At 35.3% G+C, this 21351-nt stretch overlaps 1 protein-coding gene across 1 annotated transcript in view; it reads right to left on the bottom strand.

Annotated features, from left to right (window-relative positions):
* The window catches only part of LOC140163083 (uncharacterized), a 95777-nt gene extending 79584 nt beyond the window's left edge, over positions 1-16193 (bottom strand). The window contains exon 1 of the mRNA XM_072186454.1: positions 15747-16193. Coding sequence (XP_072042555.1) covers positions 15747-15996 — 250 coding nt within the window. The 5' untranslated portion in view covers positions 15997-16193. The remainder of the gene's footprint in view (positions 1-15746) is intronic.
* Between the last annotated feature and the right edge of the window lie 5158 nt (positions 16194-21351).

Below are 21351 nucleotides of genomic sequence, written 5' to 3'. Positions count from 1 at the left end.
CTTTTGTTTTTTCATTTCCCTCTTTTTGATTTATTCTCATTCTCTCTGTTTTCCTTCCCTCTTGATCCTCTCTTTTCCCTTCTTTCCTTTCTTTTTCCCTTCTTTTTTTTTTTTTTTCCCTTTTTTTTTTTTTTTTTTTTTTCCTTTCCTTTTCCCTTCTTTTCTTTTTTCTTTTCCCCTTTTCTTTCTCTTTTTTCCCTTGTCCCTCCAAAATTTTCCTCTCGATTTTTCCAGGCATATGCCAGGGTGGGCGTCTGCCCACCCCTAACTACCCCACTGTGCGCACTAAAAATACATAGAAAATTAAGTTTAACCGTGGCAGCACTATTGCGGTATCATAAAGTTGTTAATTTTCCACTCGAGAGAGGGTGTGGTTGTGTTTGCTTGAATTCAGCAAGCCTGAGAATCCACTATTATGATTGTGTTAAGGGCTGGGGTATGAACGTTTGGACAGTATTTATTTTGGGACATCAGAGCACATCAGACATATCGAATTGCATTCTGAATACGAAGAATGTCATTCTGATATCAAATAATTTTGATTTTTTGAAATTCGCAATTTAATACACATTTTATGGCAAATCATTAAAATTGATATTTTTGATATTTAACAGTACTTGAAGTAAACTTTATAAATCTGATGATTTATACTTAAAGTGTATGTAGGTGGGATGAAAAGCCGACGATCAATTGAAAATTTTGACCTTTCATTATTGAAGATATGGATTTTTTTCCCAAAACACCAAAAAAAATAGGTCTTTTGGGAAAAAATCCATATCTTCAATATGAAAGGTCAAAATTTTCAATTGACCGTCGGCTTTTCCTCCCTGCTACATGCACTTTAAGAATATATCATTAGATTAATATAATTTACTTGAGGACTGTTATATATCAAAAATTTGAAAAATATCAAATTTTTATAATTTGTCATAAAATTTGTATTATATTGTGATTTTCAAAAATGAAAATTATTTGATATCAGAAAGACATGCTTCAGTATTCAGAATGCAATTCGACAGGTCCGAGGTGCTCTCATGTCCCACAAAAATACTGTCGAAACACAATAAACGCTCATTTTAGATCCCTTAAATGAGCATTGTAAATGTATAGTACATGCTACATAATTGATAAATAAATAAATAAATAAATAAATAAATAAATAAATAAATAAATAAATAAATTTATATAGAAAAGAAAAAAGAAAGAAATAAATTAATTTATATAAAAAAATATTTAAAAAATAAATAAATAAATAAATAAGTAAATAAGTAAATAAATAAATAAATAAATAAATAAATAAATAAATAAATAAATAAATAAATAAATAAATAAATAAATAAATAAATACAAATTGATATGGTTTACACACCGAGTGCCACAACACTGTGTTTCATGCCCTGCAATCTTCAGGTGACTGATTAGCTAAGCACAAATTTAAAACTACTTCTTTTTAACATGGCTTGCTGGCCTCTTGCCATGCCTACATTTACTTATTAACTCACTTCTTTTATTTAACAGATCCTTTCCTTTGATAGTTTTTCACACAAAATTGTAAACTTCTCCACCAAACACAAATTACAAATGCCTGACTTTCTCTTGAATGTATTTGATTTCTTAACAATTTCCCAATTGATTACATAATGTACCTCATTATCTTTCAATTTCCATACATACTTAGACAATTCAATTTCTTTTCTGTATTTATCTGATCTGAATGACTGAGTGGTTGTTATACCTTTCCTTAAAAGTATTACCTGTAAGACCTATATATACTCTTTTGTTACATTTTGAGATTTCACAGTAGCCTTGTAAACAACTGATTTACTCAAGCATTTCCCTTTTAAGGGGCAACTGTCCTTTTTCCTGCAAAAAATAAATGAATGAATGAATGAATGAATGAATAAATAAATAAATAAATAAATAAATAAATAAATAAATAAATAAATAAATAAATAAATAAATAAATAAATAAATAAATAAAAATAAATAAATAAATAAATAAATAAAAATAAATAAATAAATAAATAAATAAATAAATAAATAAATAAATAAATAAATAAATAAATAAATAAATAAATAAATAAATAAATAAATAAAAAATAAATAAAAACGCACAACAAAAAAAAAAAAAAAATAAAAAAATAAAAAATAAATAAATAAAAAAAAAAAAAAAAAAATAAAAAAAAAAATAAATAAAAAATATCCTTTATGACTGACTCACAGTATTGACAAAATGCTCCCCAGGAAGCAGGAAGGCAAATTGATATATCAATACAGGACCCCAACAGGATATTGAAATTCAATTTGCACACGATGCTGTTACTTCAAAAACAATACTGCCTTAATAGTCTTTTATGAATGACACACACAGTTAAATTTTGAATTGATTTTGCATTTTCACTATTACTTATGATGTGCATGATCTGGCAATGTAACCAGCTTAAGGGTATACAATGTATTGTTTGTCGAAGCAGCAGAAAAAAAAGTAATTCACAGCATCTTGCGAATGGTAGTGAGCATTGCTCAATTCATAGCGATCATGTAGAAGAATTCAAATATCACAGATATACTTTTGTAAGTCCCGAGTTATTGAGTTACGTTGTAAAGAGGGCTGAAACAACAACACTTTTGTAAAACGTACATAACTCATTAACAATAAATTTAAAAGCAAGTTTTCAAAATATATGATTTGTAGAATGAACTTTTGCAAAGCACCAAAGTGTTATTTTTCAATAATATATTGGTTCAGATAATGAAAATCAATTTTTGTTGGCTGCTTTGACCAACGATAGCTTGTCTACCCTTAAGGGATCTAGAATGAGCGTTTTGAGCGTTTCGACATGATTTTTTGTGGGACATGAGAGCACATCAGACATATCGAATTGCATTCTGAATACAAAGAATGTCTTTCTGATATCAAATAATTTTCATTTTTGAAATTCACGATATAATACAAATTTTATGACAAATTATTAAAATTTGATATTTTCACATTTTTGATATATAACAGTCCTCGAAGTAAATTTTATAAATCTAATGATATATTCTTAAAGTGCATGTAGCTGGGAGGAAAAGCCGACGATCAATTGAAAATTTTGATATTTCATATTGAAAATATGGATTTTTTCCCCAAAAAAACATAATTTTTGTTGGTGTTAAGAGAAAAAAAATCCATATCTTCAATAAGAAAGGTCCAAATTTTCAATTGATCGTCGGCTTTTCATCCCACCTACATACACTTTTAGTATAAATCATCAGATTTATAAAGTTGACTTCGATCAAAAATATCAATTTTTAATGATTTCCCATAAAATGTGTATTACGTTGCGAATTTCAAAAAATCAAAATTATTTGATATCAGAAGGCCATTCTTCGTATTCAGAATGCAATTCAATATGTCTGATGTGCTCTAATGTCCCACAATAAATACTGTCAAAACGTTCATACCCCAGCCCTTAAGGTAAGTGGGATGACAGGAGCCACATCAACTAAAAAATCACCTATTTCCATAGGTCTTGCACTTCTTGAGTTAAGCCTAGGCCAATAAAAAAATCCAATAATATATCACAGCAACAGTTTTTTGACATAATTCCCTCCCAAGATATTTTTATTTATTTATTAAATCTCTTTAACCAGGGTAGCCCCTTCAGCAACTGGTACTGAGACCCGGCCCCCAACTCAATACAAAGGTTGACAACCATGAGAGTTACCAAATCTTTCAAAGGCCCCCTTTGCAATGATTTTTCATCAAATTACCCCCCTTTTTAAAGCAAAATCGAGGACAAAATTTGGCCTAAAACAACCCCTTTTTTTGTAGTTTTTAATGACCAGAATTTCAAACACCCCTTTTCAATGATTAGAATTTCAAACACCCCTTATTAATGACACTAAAATAATATTGACATAAAATTTCTGGATTTTCTCACCCAAACCAAACCCCTTTTATCCAAATTTTGCGGACAGTGCAAATTAAATAACTCTATTTTGCCAATTTCACTGTCAAATTTCACGGACAGTGAAAATTAAATACCCGCTATTTTGCCAATTTTGCGGTCCTTGCTACTGGTAAAAAAATAACCCCTTTCTGCGCAATTTGGTAACTCTCAAGGTTGTCAACTTTTGTGTTGAGTTGGGGGCCGGGTACTGAGATCAGTATCCACTCCATGTGCATGCATGATAATCAGTTAACCCCTTATTTTTCTTAATTTGACTAGCCTACTACTCGCTGTTCCAGAAAAATACAGAACTAATTTTTTGGAATAAAAAAATATTATCCTGTTTTGCCAAATGAAACATAGCTAAATCCTAATCTAGTCCAAACTGCCAATAAAAGTCAAATTTTAACATTTTTGCAATTCGAGGTAAAATGGTCCAAAAACATGCAATTTTGCATGTTTTCTTAATATTGCAGTCACAAAATTGTAAGACTTGGCACAAGTCTAAGCATTCAAAATCTTAAGTATAGACTTAGGCCCGGTCCACACGAGTGTGTTTTTTCCCGTCGATTACGATCGTGTCATAATCGTATTATAATATTAGTACCGTGTGTCCGCTCAATGTCGTCGGCATACTGCAATCGTGTCATCATTCGCGAATGATGAAAATTTCCATCATTGGGCCGGTTTCTAGCATGATCGTGTCGTAATTAATGATGAAATTACCCGTGTGTACGCATTTTGTCGTTGTATTTATGTTTACTCAACGGGCTTCGTAATTACCGGAGTGTGAATTTATTACGACACGATGACGAGATGCTGACCGTGTGGACGCTCTCATCATTCATGTATCATAATCGTGTCATAATCGGGTAATTACGACACGATGACGAAAATATACTCGTGTGGACTGGGCCTAAGAGATAGCTCATAATTTTAATATTATGTGTTATTTTTGCTAATTGGGTATGAAGAAATATATGTATTTTTGTGGAATGGGGAGTAGACCATTTCCATGTTTTGCAATATCCGATTACTCACATTCAAATGAAGCCTGCAATATCACCATACAATATTCACCATACATGTCAGATCTGAATTCATTATTCTAAGCTTTTCCACCTGCAAGAGTCTACACACATTGGTGCACACAGCACATTGGGTGATCATAGAACTATCACATCAAGTAGACATAAGAGACTAAACCCTTTTACAATTTAGTTATGTTTCCCAAACAACCCTGGCCTCCCACACTGATACTAAATAAATGAACACTTAAATTACTTGTATAACTGAATATAAAAAAACAACCCCCCACAATGATATCAAGTTTTCAATGCTGTTCTTGACAATTAACACATGAAAAGATACCTGGGAAAGATACCAGTGCTTTGCCTGTATTTTGAATGCTGCTGATGTTAGGCCCATAATATTAAACAATCTCTTTCACCTCGCCATTCTGGCCAATAATTAAAAAAATAAAAAAAAAAAAATAATGAGGTCAAGTAAAAATAGAAATGTTTCAAGTCTGGGTTTTTCAAAAATAAAGATGAGGAGGGGCTTTTTATTTTATTTTTTTATTTATCGAAAAATCCGTGTAAATACCCATATATTTTCCTTTTAGTACGTATGTACATAATATGTCATAATACCTGAAAAAATGTGGACTTCTCATTTGTTCTGATAGGTAATGATCAGTTGTGGCACCAGGATTTTTTTTTCGAGGGGGGCATTGAGGGGGCAAAGTGAATTTCGGGGGATTGGGGAAATCAACCAATTTTATGCGAAATTACCGCAAAAAGGTGAAATTTTCGTAATTTGGGTTTTTTACTGGGGGCAACAGGGGCAAGAGTTCTGACGGGGGATTTGTCCCTCATGCCCCCCCCATCCCTGTGGTGCCAACACTGGTAATGATCACAGAGCTTTCCAGTGTTTCTTGTTAGCAAGCCAATAGAAAGCATTTCAACTTCATAGACATCTTTTTCAAAAGTTATAACTGAATTTATCAAAAAAATAAACCCCCACCGACCAAAAAAACTGGCTACGCCCCTGCTTATTCAGTTCGGGGGCACTGCTAATTCAAAGACGTCTCTGATATCAAAGACTCTTCAGTGCCGAGTCACCTGACAGTATCATAATTCAAAGACGTCTCATAAATCACATACTCCCTAGTCTCAAAACCCAGCCGCAAACGATATTGTGAAGCGTGAACTGGCTTAACGGGAATAATTTTGCGAGTAGGCCTAATCAGCATGATCACAGGGTTGTAGCTAGCCCAAGTGCCTGCTAGCTCCTGCTAATTTTACTATCCAATTTATTAATTAAATCGCGGGCTCGGGATACACTCTTTCTAGTGAACGTGAGAAATCGGAGAATGCTAAAAAATGTTGCTCTTTTTCATAATTGAGCTTAAATGCTGCAGAATAACTTTGCTCCCTCGACGACATTTTGCAGACTTTCAATTCTCCGGACACATCAAAACTGTTTATTGGTTATTTTCGACATATATTTTTTACAGATTTCCAACTGAGCATGAATTTTAGTTTTAGGCTTAGAGGAAACTGGGGTAATTGTGGCCCCTTTGCATTTTTACCATGTAATTCTTTAAGTATGAACTGAGAAGTAAAATTTCTGCATGAGTGGATAGAGGCAATGGGTACCTATAAGATGTGATAAATATAATTGGAAAATATATTGCAATTTGCATAATAATTAACATGTTTTAGGGGCCACAATTACCCCAAGCGGGGTAATTGTGGTCCCTGAACAAAATAAAGAATTTAAAGAGTATTGTGAATCCAGTTCTTCCTGATAACTATTAATAACATGTTTTACAGTCATTGCGATAATTCTAGGCCATTTGGACTGGTTTATTTACCAGAAAAGGGCATTTTAAGGCATTTTGTAAAAATTATGTTATTATGCTATTCTTTGCATGCCGAAACTGCGGCCGGATCTGACTGTTCATTATACTTCCTTGTTTTGACTTGAAAACATACTAAATATGTCTTTTTGTTTCAATAATGACCCCAAATGGCTCATTTGATTAACATATAACAGATTAATGACCAAAATAGCTTTTAGGGATCAGATGCAAGTAATTTGCTTAAGACATGAACAGGGGCCACATTTATCCCAAGCCGGGTATTACATAATATGCAAATTTAGCTCATTAAATAAATAATTTTTTTATAAAATTGTTATATCAATGGGAACTGTTATGATTACCTTTCATGTCAAACACATACAAAATAGTCAGTGATGCAACCAATAAGTACCACCCCTATGAATAAAAAGTGGACTTGCCACTTTTTAGAGCCATTTATGATGTCGCTCCGCTAATTAGACCCCCCTCATAACAATTTTAATGCTATTTGAATATGTTTTCACCAAACAGTAACATAAAGACCACTCTTTCATACAATACAAAGTTAAGTCACCTAGACCAATGCTTAGTATAAAGACACCCTGATAAAGACAAAGGGGCCACAATTACCCCGGGGCCACAATTACCCCAGTCTCCGCCTATATTTAACACTCGTGCTCAATAATTCCTTCAATTCAGCCTAAGTTTAGGCTTTTCTGTTTTGCTTGAGGGGGATGTGCTATAATAGGCCTACAGTCATTATATCTATGAAAGATAGGCTTATAATTCCTAACAAATTTCCTGCGGACCTGACTTCTGCATGGGTATGAACCTGCTCAATAAGGCCTATATGGATAAATGCAAGTTAGCCTTTTTTTTTTTTTTTTTTAATGGTGCCTGAGGGGGATGTTTTCTCTCAGAAGTTGGAGAATTGTTTTCAAAAAGTTATGAAAGGCACAATAAAGTCATTTGGTGTAAAAGTTTACACTTATTATTCGTATTATTTTGGGCATAACAGATTTCAACGGACCCGACTTGTGAGGGGAATATTATCCTCAAACTAAAAGCCAATTGGTGCATCATTTTGCATTAGGCCCCTATTATTAACTTATTTTTCCGACCATCATGATTAAGCATAGCCTATAGGCCATATAACCATGTCATGATAATGCATAATATGTATTTTAGAATGGATTTCAGTGGATGCGACTTCCGTCACAAATTTCAAGCATGAACATAATTATGATGCGTAATGACTCAGAACGAGGCCAACTCTTCCTCGTTTCTTCTTGTTTTCTTCCTTGTTTTCTTTCCACTTTTCCCCTTTCGTTTGCCTAAAAATCCCGGATATTGAAATGAGCCTGGGTGGCTGTGGCACAACAAAATTTTCAACCCAGTTTTGCTAATATTTTGTCCTGATTTTTGTAACATTTTCGTTCCGGTATTATTGGCAGTTATTTTATGTATGTTTTCAGTTGTCGGGTTATTTCTTTCAATTTTTGGGAAATCAGACCGAAAAAGTAGACCTTTTTCTTTTCCTCCCTTTTCCGCCCTTCAATTTTTGTAGGGGCACTATACTGCCCCAGAGTGGGGCCGTCATGGTGAGGCAAAAGTCCTCAAAAAATCCTAATTTACGACCGTAGTGAGCAAAAAAATATGTTTTTTTTGCTTTTTTTTTCATTTATAGGTCCAAAGTTTGTGAATTAGGTTCACTTTTTACAAAATCGACCCCTGGAAAAAAAAGAAACACTTTTTCAAAATCAGCACCCCATAAAAGAAACGGGCCTGGCTATGCCACTGCTCTATCACTCCTTCCTCTCCCTCCCTTTCCTTCTCTCTTTCTCTCTCTGTCTCCCTCATTTTTTTTAAGCCCCCAGGCCCCAACGCCCCACTCCCTGGGCAGTGGGCACGCGCCTGGTTTTGTTGATCTATTTTGAGCCACCTAATCATAACATAACCCTACCCCTATCAATAAAATACAAGTGTCCATATTTCTCCGAATTCATCCCATGCACGTGTGCAAGAGTCAGGCCACGAGGTTAGGCCTGAAGCGTTTCCGTGAGGGGCCTACCATTTTAAAGTCATTTTTGAATATATTTTTCAAAAGTTGCCGCCACAATGCGTGCCAAAAATCGCTCCCCTCCCCCCTCGTTGACTGGCCAAAAATTCATTGTTCCCTCCTTTTTTTGCCTTGCCAAAATATTCACTCCCCATGACTTGGGATTTTTGTTACTTCAAAACGTTGGATATGGCTCGATTTTGCCAATCTAAGTGTTTCTGGGACCATTTGTTAGAATTTGCACAGATAGATATGATGTTTGCACAGGCAGATATTTGCTAAACATAGGAAAGCATATTCCGATACAGTCACCTTCTTTCCGATATGCTGCATCTAGCCCCAAACTGTAAAAAAAGCACGACGTATATGTGATATCACAGACCACCGTATGTGAAATCACTGACCCGTCTTTGATATCAGAGACGTCTTTGAATTAGCAGTGCCCCCGAACTGTATTGGAGCTATTTTTCATAGAATTATCCAAAACAATTATACAGAAAGCCTGTTAATGTTGCGCTAATTTAAAAATGCGATTTCATAATTGCGCTATTATCATTGAGGTTTCATAAAATTTGCGCTAATTTCAAAATGTGGTTAATAATTGCATGATCATGATGATAGCAAAATAGGTTTCAAAATGATTTGAAAATTACATATTGTGCGCTATTATCATTTAGCATTTTGAAAGTTACATAATTGCAACTATTGACTTCATAATTGTGCAAATTTCAAATGAGTGCCATTTGACACTGTCATCACCCTCAGCAGGCAGACAGGATTTGACTTCTTTACAAATAGGGTCATTTACTTGGGACTCAGGGCATGCAGAGATGCTTTTTCGTTTTATTTGAAACTCATATGTTGGAAGTAAGGTAGCCTACTTACAAAATATCTATGCTATCAAGTTTTGGTACCCAGTAAATAAAAGGAACAAATAGGGGGCCTAACTTTAAAATGGTCCCATTTGTGAAAAATTGATCTTTATTGTAGAGCATCAGAAAAGCACAACAAAGCTTTTCTTTTGTGAAGAACTAAAACCAAGATGTAGATCCAAGTAATCAATGGTTGCTCATATGGTGAAAGACCTACATGTAGTGCCATTGATTAATGCTGGCTGGCTGGGCTTGCAAATACCAACCAATAAAAGCTGAAATATTCAAAGAGTACTTCACAAAACATCTTATTTCATCATTTTGTAAGAACCATTGAACCAGTATTAGGCATGTTAAAGGCCCAACTTTTTAATAGGGTTTTTTTTGTGTAGATAGATACTATCATCAAAATTGAAAATATACAATGCTTAAGTTAAAATGGGATTTTGGCCATTTTGTAAAAATTGATTGCACATGCATCATGCATGTACATGTATATATCCCAGTTAGGTTGAACTATGAAAGTATGATTTTAAAAAAAATTGAGTTGTGTTTTTTCTGACATCAAGAGTAAGTAGTTCATAGTTGGTGCTATTCATGACTGATGCCAAACATCATTTATGCATATTGATTTCATGTCAAGGCATACATTGTAACACAATTGATAATGACTAATGATAAACACAGAAACAATTTCAAGTGATCAATGTGATCAATACCAACCACCACTTGTGTTCAGAAATGCAAATGAGATTTAAAAACTAGGATAAACTGCTTTTTTAAAGCTTTAAAATATGACACCTTACTTGTTCAAATCAGATACAAAAAAAAATGTTTTATGAGACAAAACAAGCTCAAATTTCTTTTTATTTTCTTTATATCTTTCTTTTGATGTTATCTGTGAATGAAGCCAGCCGACAAGTGGTTGGTGTTGATGTGATGGGTCACAAAATAATGTTGTATTAGATGTAACTATCTATTCATTTATTGGAATACTAAACGGTCCCTTTTCCAACTACAATTTACATCATGTACATTGACACAATTTTCACACAATTTTCACCAAAGTCCACCCCAATGTCTAGAGAAATCTATGCCATGTGACTGATTGGGAGCCATGTGGCCGCAGGGATGGATCAGGGTATTTTCTTTTGGTGAGAAATTATCATAAATCTATGTTATGAAGAAAAAGGTCCCCTACTTCTAAGGTTCGATATCACTAATTTAGAATAAGGCTCGCTAGTTCTAAGGTTCGATATCACTAATTTTAAATAAGGTTCGCTATCACTAATTTAAAATAAGGTTCGCTAACACTAATTTTGAATCAGGTCCGCTATCACTAATTTATTGAAGGTCCGCTATCTCTAAGGTTCGTTATCACTCATTGCAATAAAGGTCCGCTATACCTAAGGTTTGCTATCACTAATTTTGTTTAGGGTTCGCTATCCCTAATTAATTAAGGTTTGCTATCTCTAAGGTTCACTATCACTAATTTTGATTTATAAATTATAGGTAGGAGTGGGCTATAGATGGCTCATACTTTGTTTTATTTTCTTAACAGTTTTTTTTTGTTCTATATAACCTATCTCAGCATGAAATGACAAAATTTTTGGCAGGAGTCTGAAAAAAAGTGTCTAGCGCCCTCTTGTGTCACCATACCTTGTCTTTGTGGAGGAGTGGATTTGAGTACAAAATCCTTCATAGTACTCCTTTTCTGGCATATTGCTATGATTTTGGTGTCTAAATATATGTAAATGAGCTAAAGATACCTAATTTTGAAAGTTTCATGAAAATCGGACATTCTGTTTTCTTAAAAATTGCCATTTCGGGACAAAATTGAGCGTGAGGGCGCTTTTCAAGATTTTGCGCAAATTTCTCTCCTTTCGGTATTTTAATGTTTACATCTATGAAGATCACCGAAGTTTGATCTGCTCGAGAAATTTGAGCTTTTTAGCAGAAGTAGTTTGTCCGCAACACTCATCAGAACGTTCATTTGGATGCCACCATTGGATTGTACATGATAAAAGGTCGTTGACCCCCATGTGTTTGTATAGCAGTATTGAAGGAACATTCAAACGAGTGCTACGGACAAACTAATTGTGATAAAATGCTCAAATTTTTTGAGCAGTTTGAACTAAATGATCATCTTCATAGCTATTAACTTAAAAACAGCGAATGGACGTTAACTTTCGAAAGATCATGAAAAGCGCCCTCATGCTCAATTTTGACCCAAAATGTCCATTTTTAAGAAAACACAATGTCCAATTTTTAAGCAACTTCCAAAATTAGGTATTTTGAGCTCATTTACATATATTTAGACACCAAAATCATAGCAATATGCCAGAAAAGGACTACTTTGAAGGATTTTGTACTCGAATCCACTCTCTCAACAATGATAAGGTATGGTGACACAAGAGGGCGCTGCACACTTTTTTCTCGGACACCAGGCCAAAAATGTTGTCATTTCATATTGAGATAGGGTAAAAGGAATAAATAAAAACTGTTTAGAAAATCATATGACAAAAAAAGTAGTTTTCACCTCTGTATAGCCCACTGCTATTATAGGGTGCGCTATACCTAAGGTTCGTTATCACTAATCTTAAATAAGGTCCACTATCTCTAATTTTAAATTAGGTCCGCTATCTCTAATTTTAAAAAAGGTCTGCTATCTCTAATTTTAAATAAGGTCTGATATCTCTAATTTCAAATAAGGTCCGCTATCTATACCTTATTTAAAATTAGAGATAGCGAACCTTGTAGAGATAGCGAACCTTATTATAAATTAGAGATAGCGAACCTTGTTTGAAATTAGAGATAGCTAAACTTAGAGATAGCGAACCTTAGAGATAGCGAACCTTAGAGATAGCGAACCTTAGAGATAGCGGACCTTATTTGAAATTAGAGATAGCGAACCTTAGGGATACCGGGATTGTTAAAATTAGAGATAGCGGACGGCCATGCGTTTTGAGTTGGGCCGGTAATGCGTTACATGTTTTCGCGAGATGAAAATTGCATGTTTTTCGTTTGGATATGAATATCTTTAACACATTATACCCAACATATATAAAAGTATACATTTTCTGGCTGCAAATGAACCAAGGAATCCACAAATGCACTTTAAAATGATACAGGGTGTGACACTAAGGAGTTATGAAACTGAAAATACCAGATATTTTAGGGAAAAAATTTAAAATTTGACAAATTAAAAAAAAAAGTTAGCTTCACCCCACATATTTAAAAGTTCCATATTTGAATTCCTCTTAATCAGAGCTTTAAATACATATAACATCATAGGGTTCAATAAAATTAAAATGATTTTGCACTAGCCTCTTTCAAGGCATATTGTCCCATTGACTTCAATGTGTAACCCGAACGGAAAATAAAATATGCAAAATTGCTTCTCAAAGCAAATTAAATTACCTGGAATATGATTGTATGTTGTTATAGTATGCAGTTTAAAGTGAATTGTAAAAATGTGAAAAAAGAAATGGACCTCTAGCATCATGACCCCTGGGGGTCACTTTTATTAAATTTGCTCCTCCTGATCCTCCTTCTCCTGATCCTCCTCCACCCCGCACATTATGCTAACTAGATGCAAATTATTCAAATGTTAATAACTTTTTACAACTTTTTTAAGGTTTACTTAATTGGTCTCATCACAAGCTTTAATTTGACACCAAATTTAACTACACAGGCTGCATATTAACTGAGAAAATTAAAAAGATGAACCCTAAAATGCCGCGCGCATGTAACATCTCCACCTATTTACTGGCCCAACTCAAAACGCATGGCCGGACCTTATTTTAAATTAGTGATAGCGAACCTTACAGATAGCGAACCTTCAATAAATTAGTGATAGCGGACCTTATTTAAAATTAGAGATAGCGAACCTTATTTAAAATTAGTGATATCGAACCTTAGGAATACCGAACCTTTTTCAAAATTAGTGATATCGAACCTTAGGTATAGTGGACCTTTTTCGTAATTAGTGATAACGAACCTTAGGGATAGCGAACCTTAGAGATAGCGGTCCTTAGACTTTAGAGATAGCGAACCGTAACCACAAAAATTAAAGAGAAAATCAGGATGGCGAAGAAAAGAAAAGGGGCAAGGAGCCTGTTTCCCACTAAAAATCACCCCCATGGACCATAATGACATTAAAAATAATATTTTTTATATCTAATGTTGAGTCCCTAGTACTTACTGAAATTGCATTGATTCAACAGGAGTACCCCTTTAATATCTTTAACAAATAATACCATTTGTCAACATTGAACAGTTCGTTGGCAATAGCAACCTATACACAACTGGTGTTTGAACAACATTGTTAAAGGTTTGTAGTGGCTAGAATACACATTGTGCTTTTAGAGTGTGGTGGTTGAAGGCCTGTATCAATGACCACTTAAGTGTCAGTGACAATTATAAAGACACCATGCATGTAGGTGGATTCATATTAAAGCCACATTTGGTGATTTACTATACAGAATATACACAGTGTAGCCTTATAGCTCCACTAATTGATAAATTAGCCTAATAAACCTGTCCATTTGATAAATGATACCCTTTGCATATATCATGGCCTGCAATAACCATCTACTGAGCAGAGTGTCTGTGGTGTAGTTTTTATTCAAAGGTATATCCGTATTACTGATTTCCAACAGCCAGGCTGAGGGTTTGGGTTAGGGTTAGAGTTAGGGTTGGGTTAGGGTATAGGGTTAGGTTATAGGGTTACGTAGGTCGGCCCGGCAGTTGGAAAACATGCCAGCCACTTCCTAAATTTATAAATTCACAACATTGACATGAGCTACAACACAATAACCTCAGCAATTGCTCCCCACAAATGAAAATGATAAGATTGCATGACAAATTGATAGTATAAATGTTTGCACAAATTCACAATGAAGCCTACTATTAAAAATAGTATGCTACTATATGAATAAAAGGAAGATCACCCAATCTTGTTCGTGAGTAGGCTCCAAGCTGCTTTGACTTTCAATTGATTTATTTGTACATTGATTGGATACATATTGCCATTGCACCATCTGATGTTCATTTTTGCAAAACTATGCAATCACTACAGATGGAAATAACAAAAAAATGGTCGGTTGCTACATTGTGTACAATGTAGGTGCTTCAAATCTGTTGCGGTCAATAACCTTACCGGTCAAGTCATGACAACAAATGCGTCAAATACAAAGGGTGTCCAACGTGCACAGTTAGTGGTAGGTCGCGCCGGTATTTTCGTTATTTTAACAGTAATATAAGCCTCCTTAGCTCAAGAAGTATTTGCCAAAACTTTGGGGGGGGGGCACATTTCATATTGTGTCCCCCATCCCAAAATGTGGAGGGGCATGCACCCCCCTTGATGCCCATGGCTGAGACACCATGTCACTTGTATTCAATCCCTGTATAAAAAGTGAAGTCATAAGATGAGGTGACATGTGTTTACATTTGATACGCCCTCTGTTGGTCTGTGATCAAAACTGTCAGGCACAAAACACTATAGTTTACATGGAAGAAGTTGATTTTTATTCATTAACTTTGGTTTCAAAGCAAATAATACAAAAAATGGTATCAATATTGTTTATAAATGCATCAAGCTATATACATAATATCACACAAAACTTCAAAGGTTTTTAAAAGTTGAGTTTTAAAGAGATTTATGTGGTCTGTCATAGACACTTCTGTGTTATTTTGCCTGCTTTGAAACAACAGAGGGCGGTCTAAATGTAAACATGTGACATCATAGGTCACCTCATCTATACAGTACTGCTTCAATGGTCAAACTGACTTGCGGTTAATTTTGTTTGATTGACAGTCGCTAGAGGCTCGATCATACTTAGTCCCATATCTATAACAAATTACGATTGTAATGCAATTACAATATTGGATATACTAATTACTAAGTACTCAATCAGTCTTGATTCAAGTCAAGCATCTTGCAATCGTCTGCCTGTCGTACACTGGCCAGACTAGGCTAACTATTACTCCAGAATCTTTGATATAATACATACCTGAATCACTAAAAGACACACTCCCAGCAGCATTGAATGATAATGTATCGGGTGTCAGACAAAGCTTCTTAAATAAATCCAATGATGATTTACTAACAGATCGCAGAGCTAAACAGCACTCACGACATACCGCCCAGATCTCAGATTCTCGCAAGCTACTGCGACGCAGGATGGCAGAAAGTGCCACCAACTCATCATCTTCTTGAAGTGTGGGTAGTGGCTCAAAATATACTCCTAGTAGCGATGACATTGTGTCACCAGTGTCTTATCACTTTCAGTTATGTGTTTGGGATATACTGTGATTTGCAAGATGTGTGTATCAGCCATGTTACATTAGTAAGTAATTCATTGCCATATATTTGCCAATTAGTAGTTTTCTGAAGCATGAGGAAACTTTCATCAGCATAGTGGGTCATCTTTGTAACTATAATGGTAAAATTCCAAGATGCTTCTGAGGAAAAATAAAACAAAGCATAAGATAAATAAACATTGATAACTGAAGGAACAAATGAAGACTGGCTGTTCCATTAGTTTAAGAAAAGAGGACAAAGGAAACAAAACTGCATTCACCGTGAAGTGTTTACGTACCTGTAAGCCGAATGGCAACTGGATCATGCTTATGAGTTATGAACCACAATTAAAATGATCGCCACACAAAGTCTACAGCAGGGACTGCCTTTTGATGAGGATGGTGAGAGCAATCGCTCTCTACTGCTCTCCTTAAAATATGATATAGAGTGATTTTTAGCTCTCATTAGTTGTTCTCTCCTTACATTCTATTGTAATGCTCTCCTGCAAATTCCAAAATACAGTCCCTGCTACAGCATGTACCATCATATCCCAGAGGGTGCCTCAGCTACCAAGGAGTTACGTAACCACTTCACTGGCAAATTCATATGTACAATGATATAAAACTATATAGATGTCCAAATGTTTTGTCAATTTTGTAAGGTATACATTGATATTGCAGCTCTGTATTTTTCACACCAGATTATCTGCAACAATGTTGATGAATGATATGGTTATAAAGGACATTAAAAATTCATCATTCAGAATTAGGCCTTTAGGCATGAGGAGCATATTACGGACATACATATGTGTAAATTATTCATTGCACCACTTACCATGCAAGTGATTTTTGGTGTCTACATGTTCTGAGCCTATAGTACAGCATTTCCATTGTGAATACACTATAACCAGTGGCGTACCGTGGCCGCTCCTACCCCGGGGACTGAAGAAAATTCTATTTTGCCGCCCCTTCCTTAACAGCCCGCAAAGGTTGACCCAATTTTCTTTTCGGTGGTTTGCAAAAGTGAAGAGCAAAAAAAAAAGGATTTTAGGCGCTAGCGCCCTAAAAGCAACACATTTTCATGTAACAGATGTATAGTACCATTTTTTCACAAATTTTTATACTTTTTCAATTTTTTCCGCCCTTTTTTCTTTACTAATTCTTTTTGCCGCCCCTTCTTCTTCCGCCACCCCTCTTTTTGTCGCCCCTTCGTTTTGTTTTGGCCGCCCCCTACTTTTACCCCGGGGGGCTTGCGGCCCCAAAGCCCCCCCCCCCAAAATATGCGCATGAATACAATGTAGGTTTGTTATAAACATCTTCTACAACCATGATTACTACTGGCCTTGCATAAAATTCATAGATAGTGAAGGAGAAGCCAATTGTGTAAAGTATTCCAGTCATCAACATACAGATAGCAAGTGTATATTTTTTTTCCTTCAAAAATATGACTGGAGACCTTGACAGCTACATGTAGGGGTGCCACTCTCCAATAGACATGCTGTTCCCTAATTCTCTTTTCTGAATTAAGTTTTTTGATAGAAGGCATATGTTTTAACAATAAATCAGTCAATCAATAATTATATAATAATAATAATGATTCCTGTTATACATGTACTAACCCTAACCCCTCACGGCTTTTTCGCGACGGGAAGGGAAATAAGGAAAGAAATTTAGAGAGAAAACAAAGAAGGAAGTTGTTTGCTCTGGGTGGGATTCGAACCCGAGACCCCTCCCATGCCAAGCACTGGGTCGGTGACGCCTTAATTGCCACAGGTCTTGGGCTTCGCTGGCCAGCGAAACCATGCCTATATCACTTAGGGCGATTGCGTCATCACACCATGTGGGATGCACACACGGACAGCGCATATATCAAGTAGTATTTTGTATCAGTACTTGGTCCTGTTAGGGTTTATAACAAATGCATGTATACTGTATTCATGCTATAAAAGTGAAACATCCAATAATGTCATTTGGTGATTCCATGCAAAACGTTTTACAGACAATATTTTATTGTCGGGTTATATAAAGCATATAAAACATTTTAATAACATTACAAAAACATTTTTGAAAACTATGCACAAAACATTTTAATGTAAAAGAGTAGAAACAGGGAAAGAGTAGACAAAATATTTTGCCAATATGTTTGCCAAAATATTTACGAAAACATTTTGATGATATTTTTGGAAAGAGGCTGTGGTGTTTGTTCACCATTTGACCTGACATTTAAATGTTTTCAAAAACATTTTGAATAAAACCAAAACATGTTTATAACACGTTTATAAGGTGGGTAGTCACGATGATTTTTTTTACAGAAAAAACTAATTCAGTTCATCACCTTTTTGTTGTTATCAACACAGGAATACACTTTTCATACATTGGATATAGGCCTACATACGTACAGTTTTTATCATCCAAATCAACACATTTAATTATGCCACACTAGACTTGTCCCTACTACTAGTACTTGTAGTAGTAGTAACCGCTAATTACAAGATTTTGAAAAAGTAATGAAAAAGAAACTGCACAACTATAAAACACCTTGAATTTGATGGCCCTCTCATCTCTTGCTGATCACTGACCCAGATGCTGAACTTCTTCTCCCCTCCCCCCTCTCTTTTTCCTTTTTCAAAACACAAAATTCTTCCCCAAAGGGACTATCATTCCATCCCCTTGAACAACAGAAGAATAAATGCCCCTGTCCACAAATCCTGTCATGATAATTCACCCAAACCACACTTCTGACAGGATTGAGTGGCACCCCTGTTTACGCAATCTGTTAGCAGGTGCATTACAATTGAATGCTGCTTTACTCTGGCTCTATCCACAGCTAGCTGTCAATGAGCAGGAAACAAAACACAACAGAATGAGCTAGGGGCCAGGTGAATTTTATTTATCTTGAAAGAACCTCAATCTAAAGCCTTCGTTCTTGCAAGCTTTGGCTTTTGCTTAAAATAGTAATACACTTGATGAACTTGGTAGTCATTTATAGTTGTGAAATATGATCTGAAATGCAACACGTACAAAGAACTGTGAAATTGAAGATGAGATCACAATATCCATGATGATTGCATTTTTAGTAATAAAGGGGAAAGATAAATTATTGATATGACATTTTATAGGCTTGAAGATGACTTGCAAGCACATATAATTTCTCAATATATCATTTTCAAAATTGGTGCATTCGCCAAGTAAATAAAAAAACATGTTTCTCGTCTCCCCTCCAGCTTCCTTTTTTGAAGTATTTTATACCCAAAAAAACCCTATACATGTAGTATAGCCTGTACTAAAGGGAGGAAGTTTTGAGCTGCATTTTTAGACCAAAAATAGGGGGGTTATAACTTCTGACACACAAAAAAAAGGGGTTATATAGAATTATTCAGGGCTGGTGATTAAAAATTTTTGCGCACCTTCTTTACACTTACGATCGAAATTTGAATGCACTCCACGCACTTTCTTCGCTAACCTAACGGCTATAAAGTTTTGGTGCGCTCAGCCAGTGGCAATCCAGAGCAGTCAGAGGGGGGGGGGGCAATTATCAAAAAAGAAATGTAAGCAATGGCCACAAAGCGGTCATTTTGTCGTGCTTGCGGGACGCATGGGGGTGTCTGAGGGGGGATGTGTACACTATCAGTCTATCATAGGGGAGAGTGGGGTAAGTTGAGCCACTTTTTACATTTACTGTCACTATGCTCAAATAAATAAGCAAGACCCAAGTGCAGTGTTACAAATTAAACATATGTATACCACAAAACTCAATATTTTGCACTTTCTCACAGTGAGACGCCAAAAATCATTTGCAAATTTGCTCAACTTACCCCAACGGTGGGGTAAGTTGAGCCAGTCGCAGGGGCAAGTTGAGCCACCGTAGAAATGCACAGTATAGGCCTATGCCATAGCTGTGAAATTCAATTTTGCCTTTTTTTTAATTGTTGTTTTCAGGTATTTATTTTGAAATATAGTTTGATCTAGAAGTAGTTTGATCTAAATACTGCATACAAGTCATTTCTGACAAGGTTTTACTTTGAATAAAAAAATTGGGGAAATTTCTACAGGTTTTTCCTATGCTCAACTTGCCCCCATGGCCTGTGGCTCAACTTACCCCATGTGACCCTTTTTGTCAACAACCAAGCCTCCCGCCTGACCAAAACTTGTTACAGTTGTAAATAGTTTTCTAAAATAGTGTTCATATCACATCCTCAATACCCAGAATGCTATCATTTTGGGTGAAACATGCAAAAAATTGGTTTTTGCCAAAAGTTCAACAAAAGTGCGAAAAATGAACTAATGCAGCTTTCTTACCCTATATGTGCAAGTGATTCCATATTACACTTGAGAAGCCTCTGTAATATCATAATGATGATTTGCCAAAGATTGAGGATTATTTTGACTTCCAAAATGAATTCTACACCTCAAAAAACTCTGTAGAAGTCAGCGACAACTTAAGCTCAAATCCTATAACTTTCACCAGTTTTAGGTTTCGCGTATTTAATGAGGCAAAATTTGCATAATTAATCAATTTTCATTAATATCTGGTATTTGATTTAGCATGATTTTGACCTCAGAATTCTATACCCAAAAAAACCCTATACATGTATATGATGTAGTATAGCCTGTACTAAAGGGAGGAAGTTTTGAGCTGCATATTCTGGGAGATATGGCCTGCGCATATTTAAGGGGGCTATCATTTTCTTTGCCCCAAATATACAGGGGATCATAACATTTTTAGACCAAAAATAGGGGGGTTATAGCTTTCTTACCCTATGTGCAAGTGATTCCATTATTACCCCGGGATTATTACACTTGAGAAGCCTCTGTTATAATGTCATAATGACTGCAAAGCAAAGTAAGATAAGTTTTTAATTTTCTTTCTAAAGGGGGTGGCTCAACTTACCCCGCTCTCCCCTACTTGAGTGGCCCTCCTGGGGATCCAATTTAAACGTCATATTGATCATTTTGATGAGTTTATAGCCCGGTTTACACTCAAACTTACAGTTACTGCAAATCCGGGCTGTAACTAAAAACTAAAAAGCCGCCCTAGGCCTACTACTACTTAGGGGCGTGTAATAATATTAGATGAACTCATATTATAAACTCCCTATGAACTCTCTACCTCATTAACATATGATACCACTAGCTAGCCCAGTGCTAACACCCACTCAATCTAGCACTCACTTGCTACATTGAGCTTGACCATGGTGCATACCATGGAATAAACCAGATACCTATATTATGTATGAATACATATCTAAGTGTGTTGTGTCACTTTCTTGACTACAAGATATTTCATGGTGGCAGCGGTGGGAGTTTTTTGAAAAA

This window comes from Amphiura filiformis, chromosome 10 (assembly GCF_039555335.1).
Source record: "Amphiura filiformis chromosome 10, Afil_fr2py, whole genome shotgun sequence".
In the NCBI taxonomy this organism is placed as follows: domain Eukaryota; kingdom Metazoa; phylum Echinodermata; class Ophiuroidea; order Amphilepidida; family Amphiuridae; genus Amphiura; species Amphiura filiformis.
The sequence above is the reverse complement of the archived record's forward strand: the minus strand, read 5'-3'. Positions and strand labels throughout refer to the sequence as shown.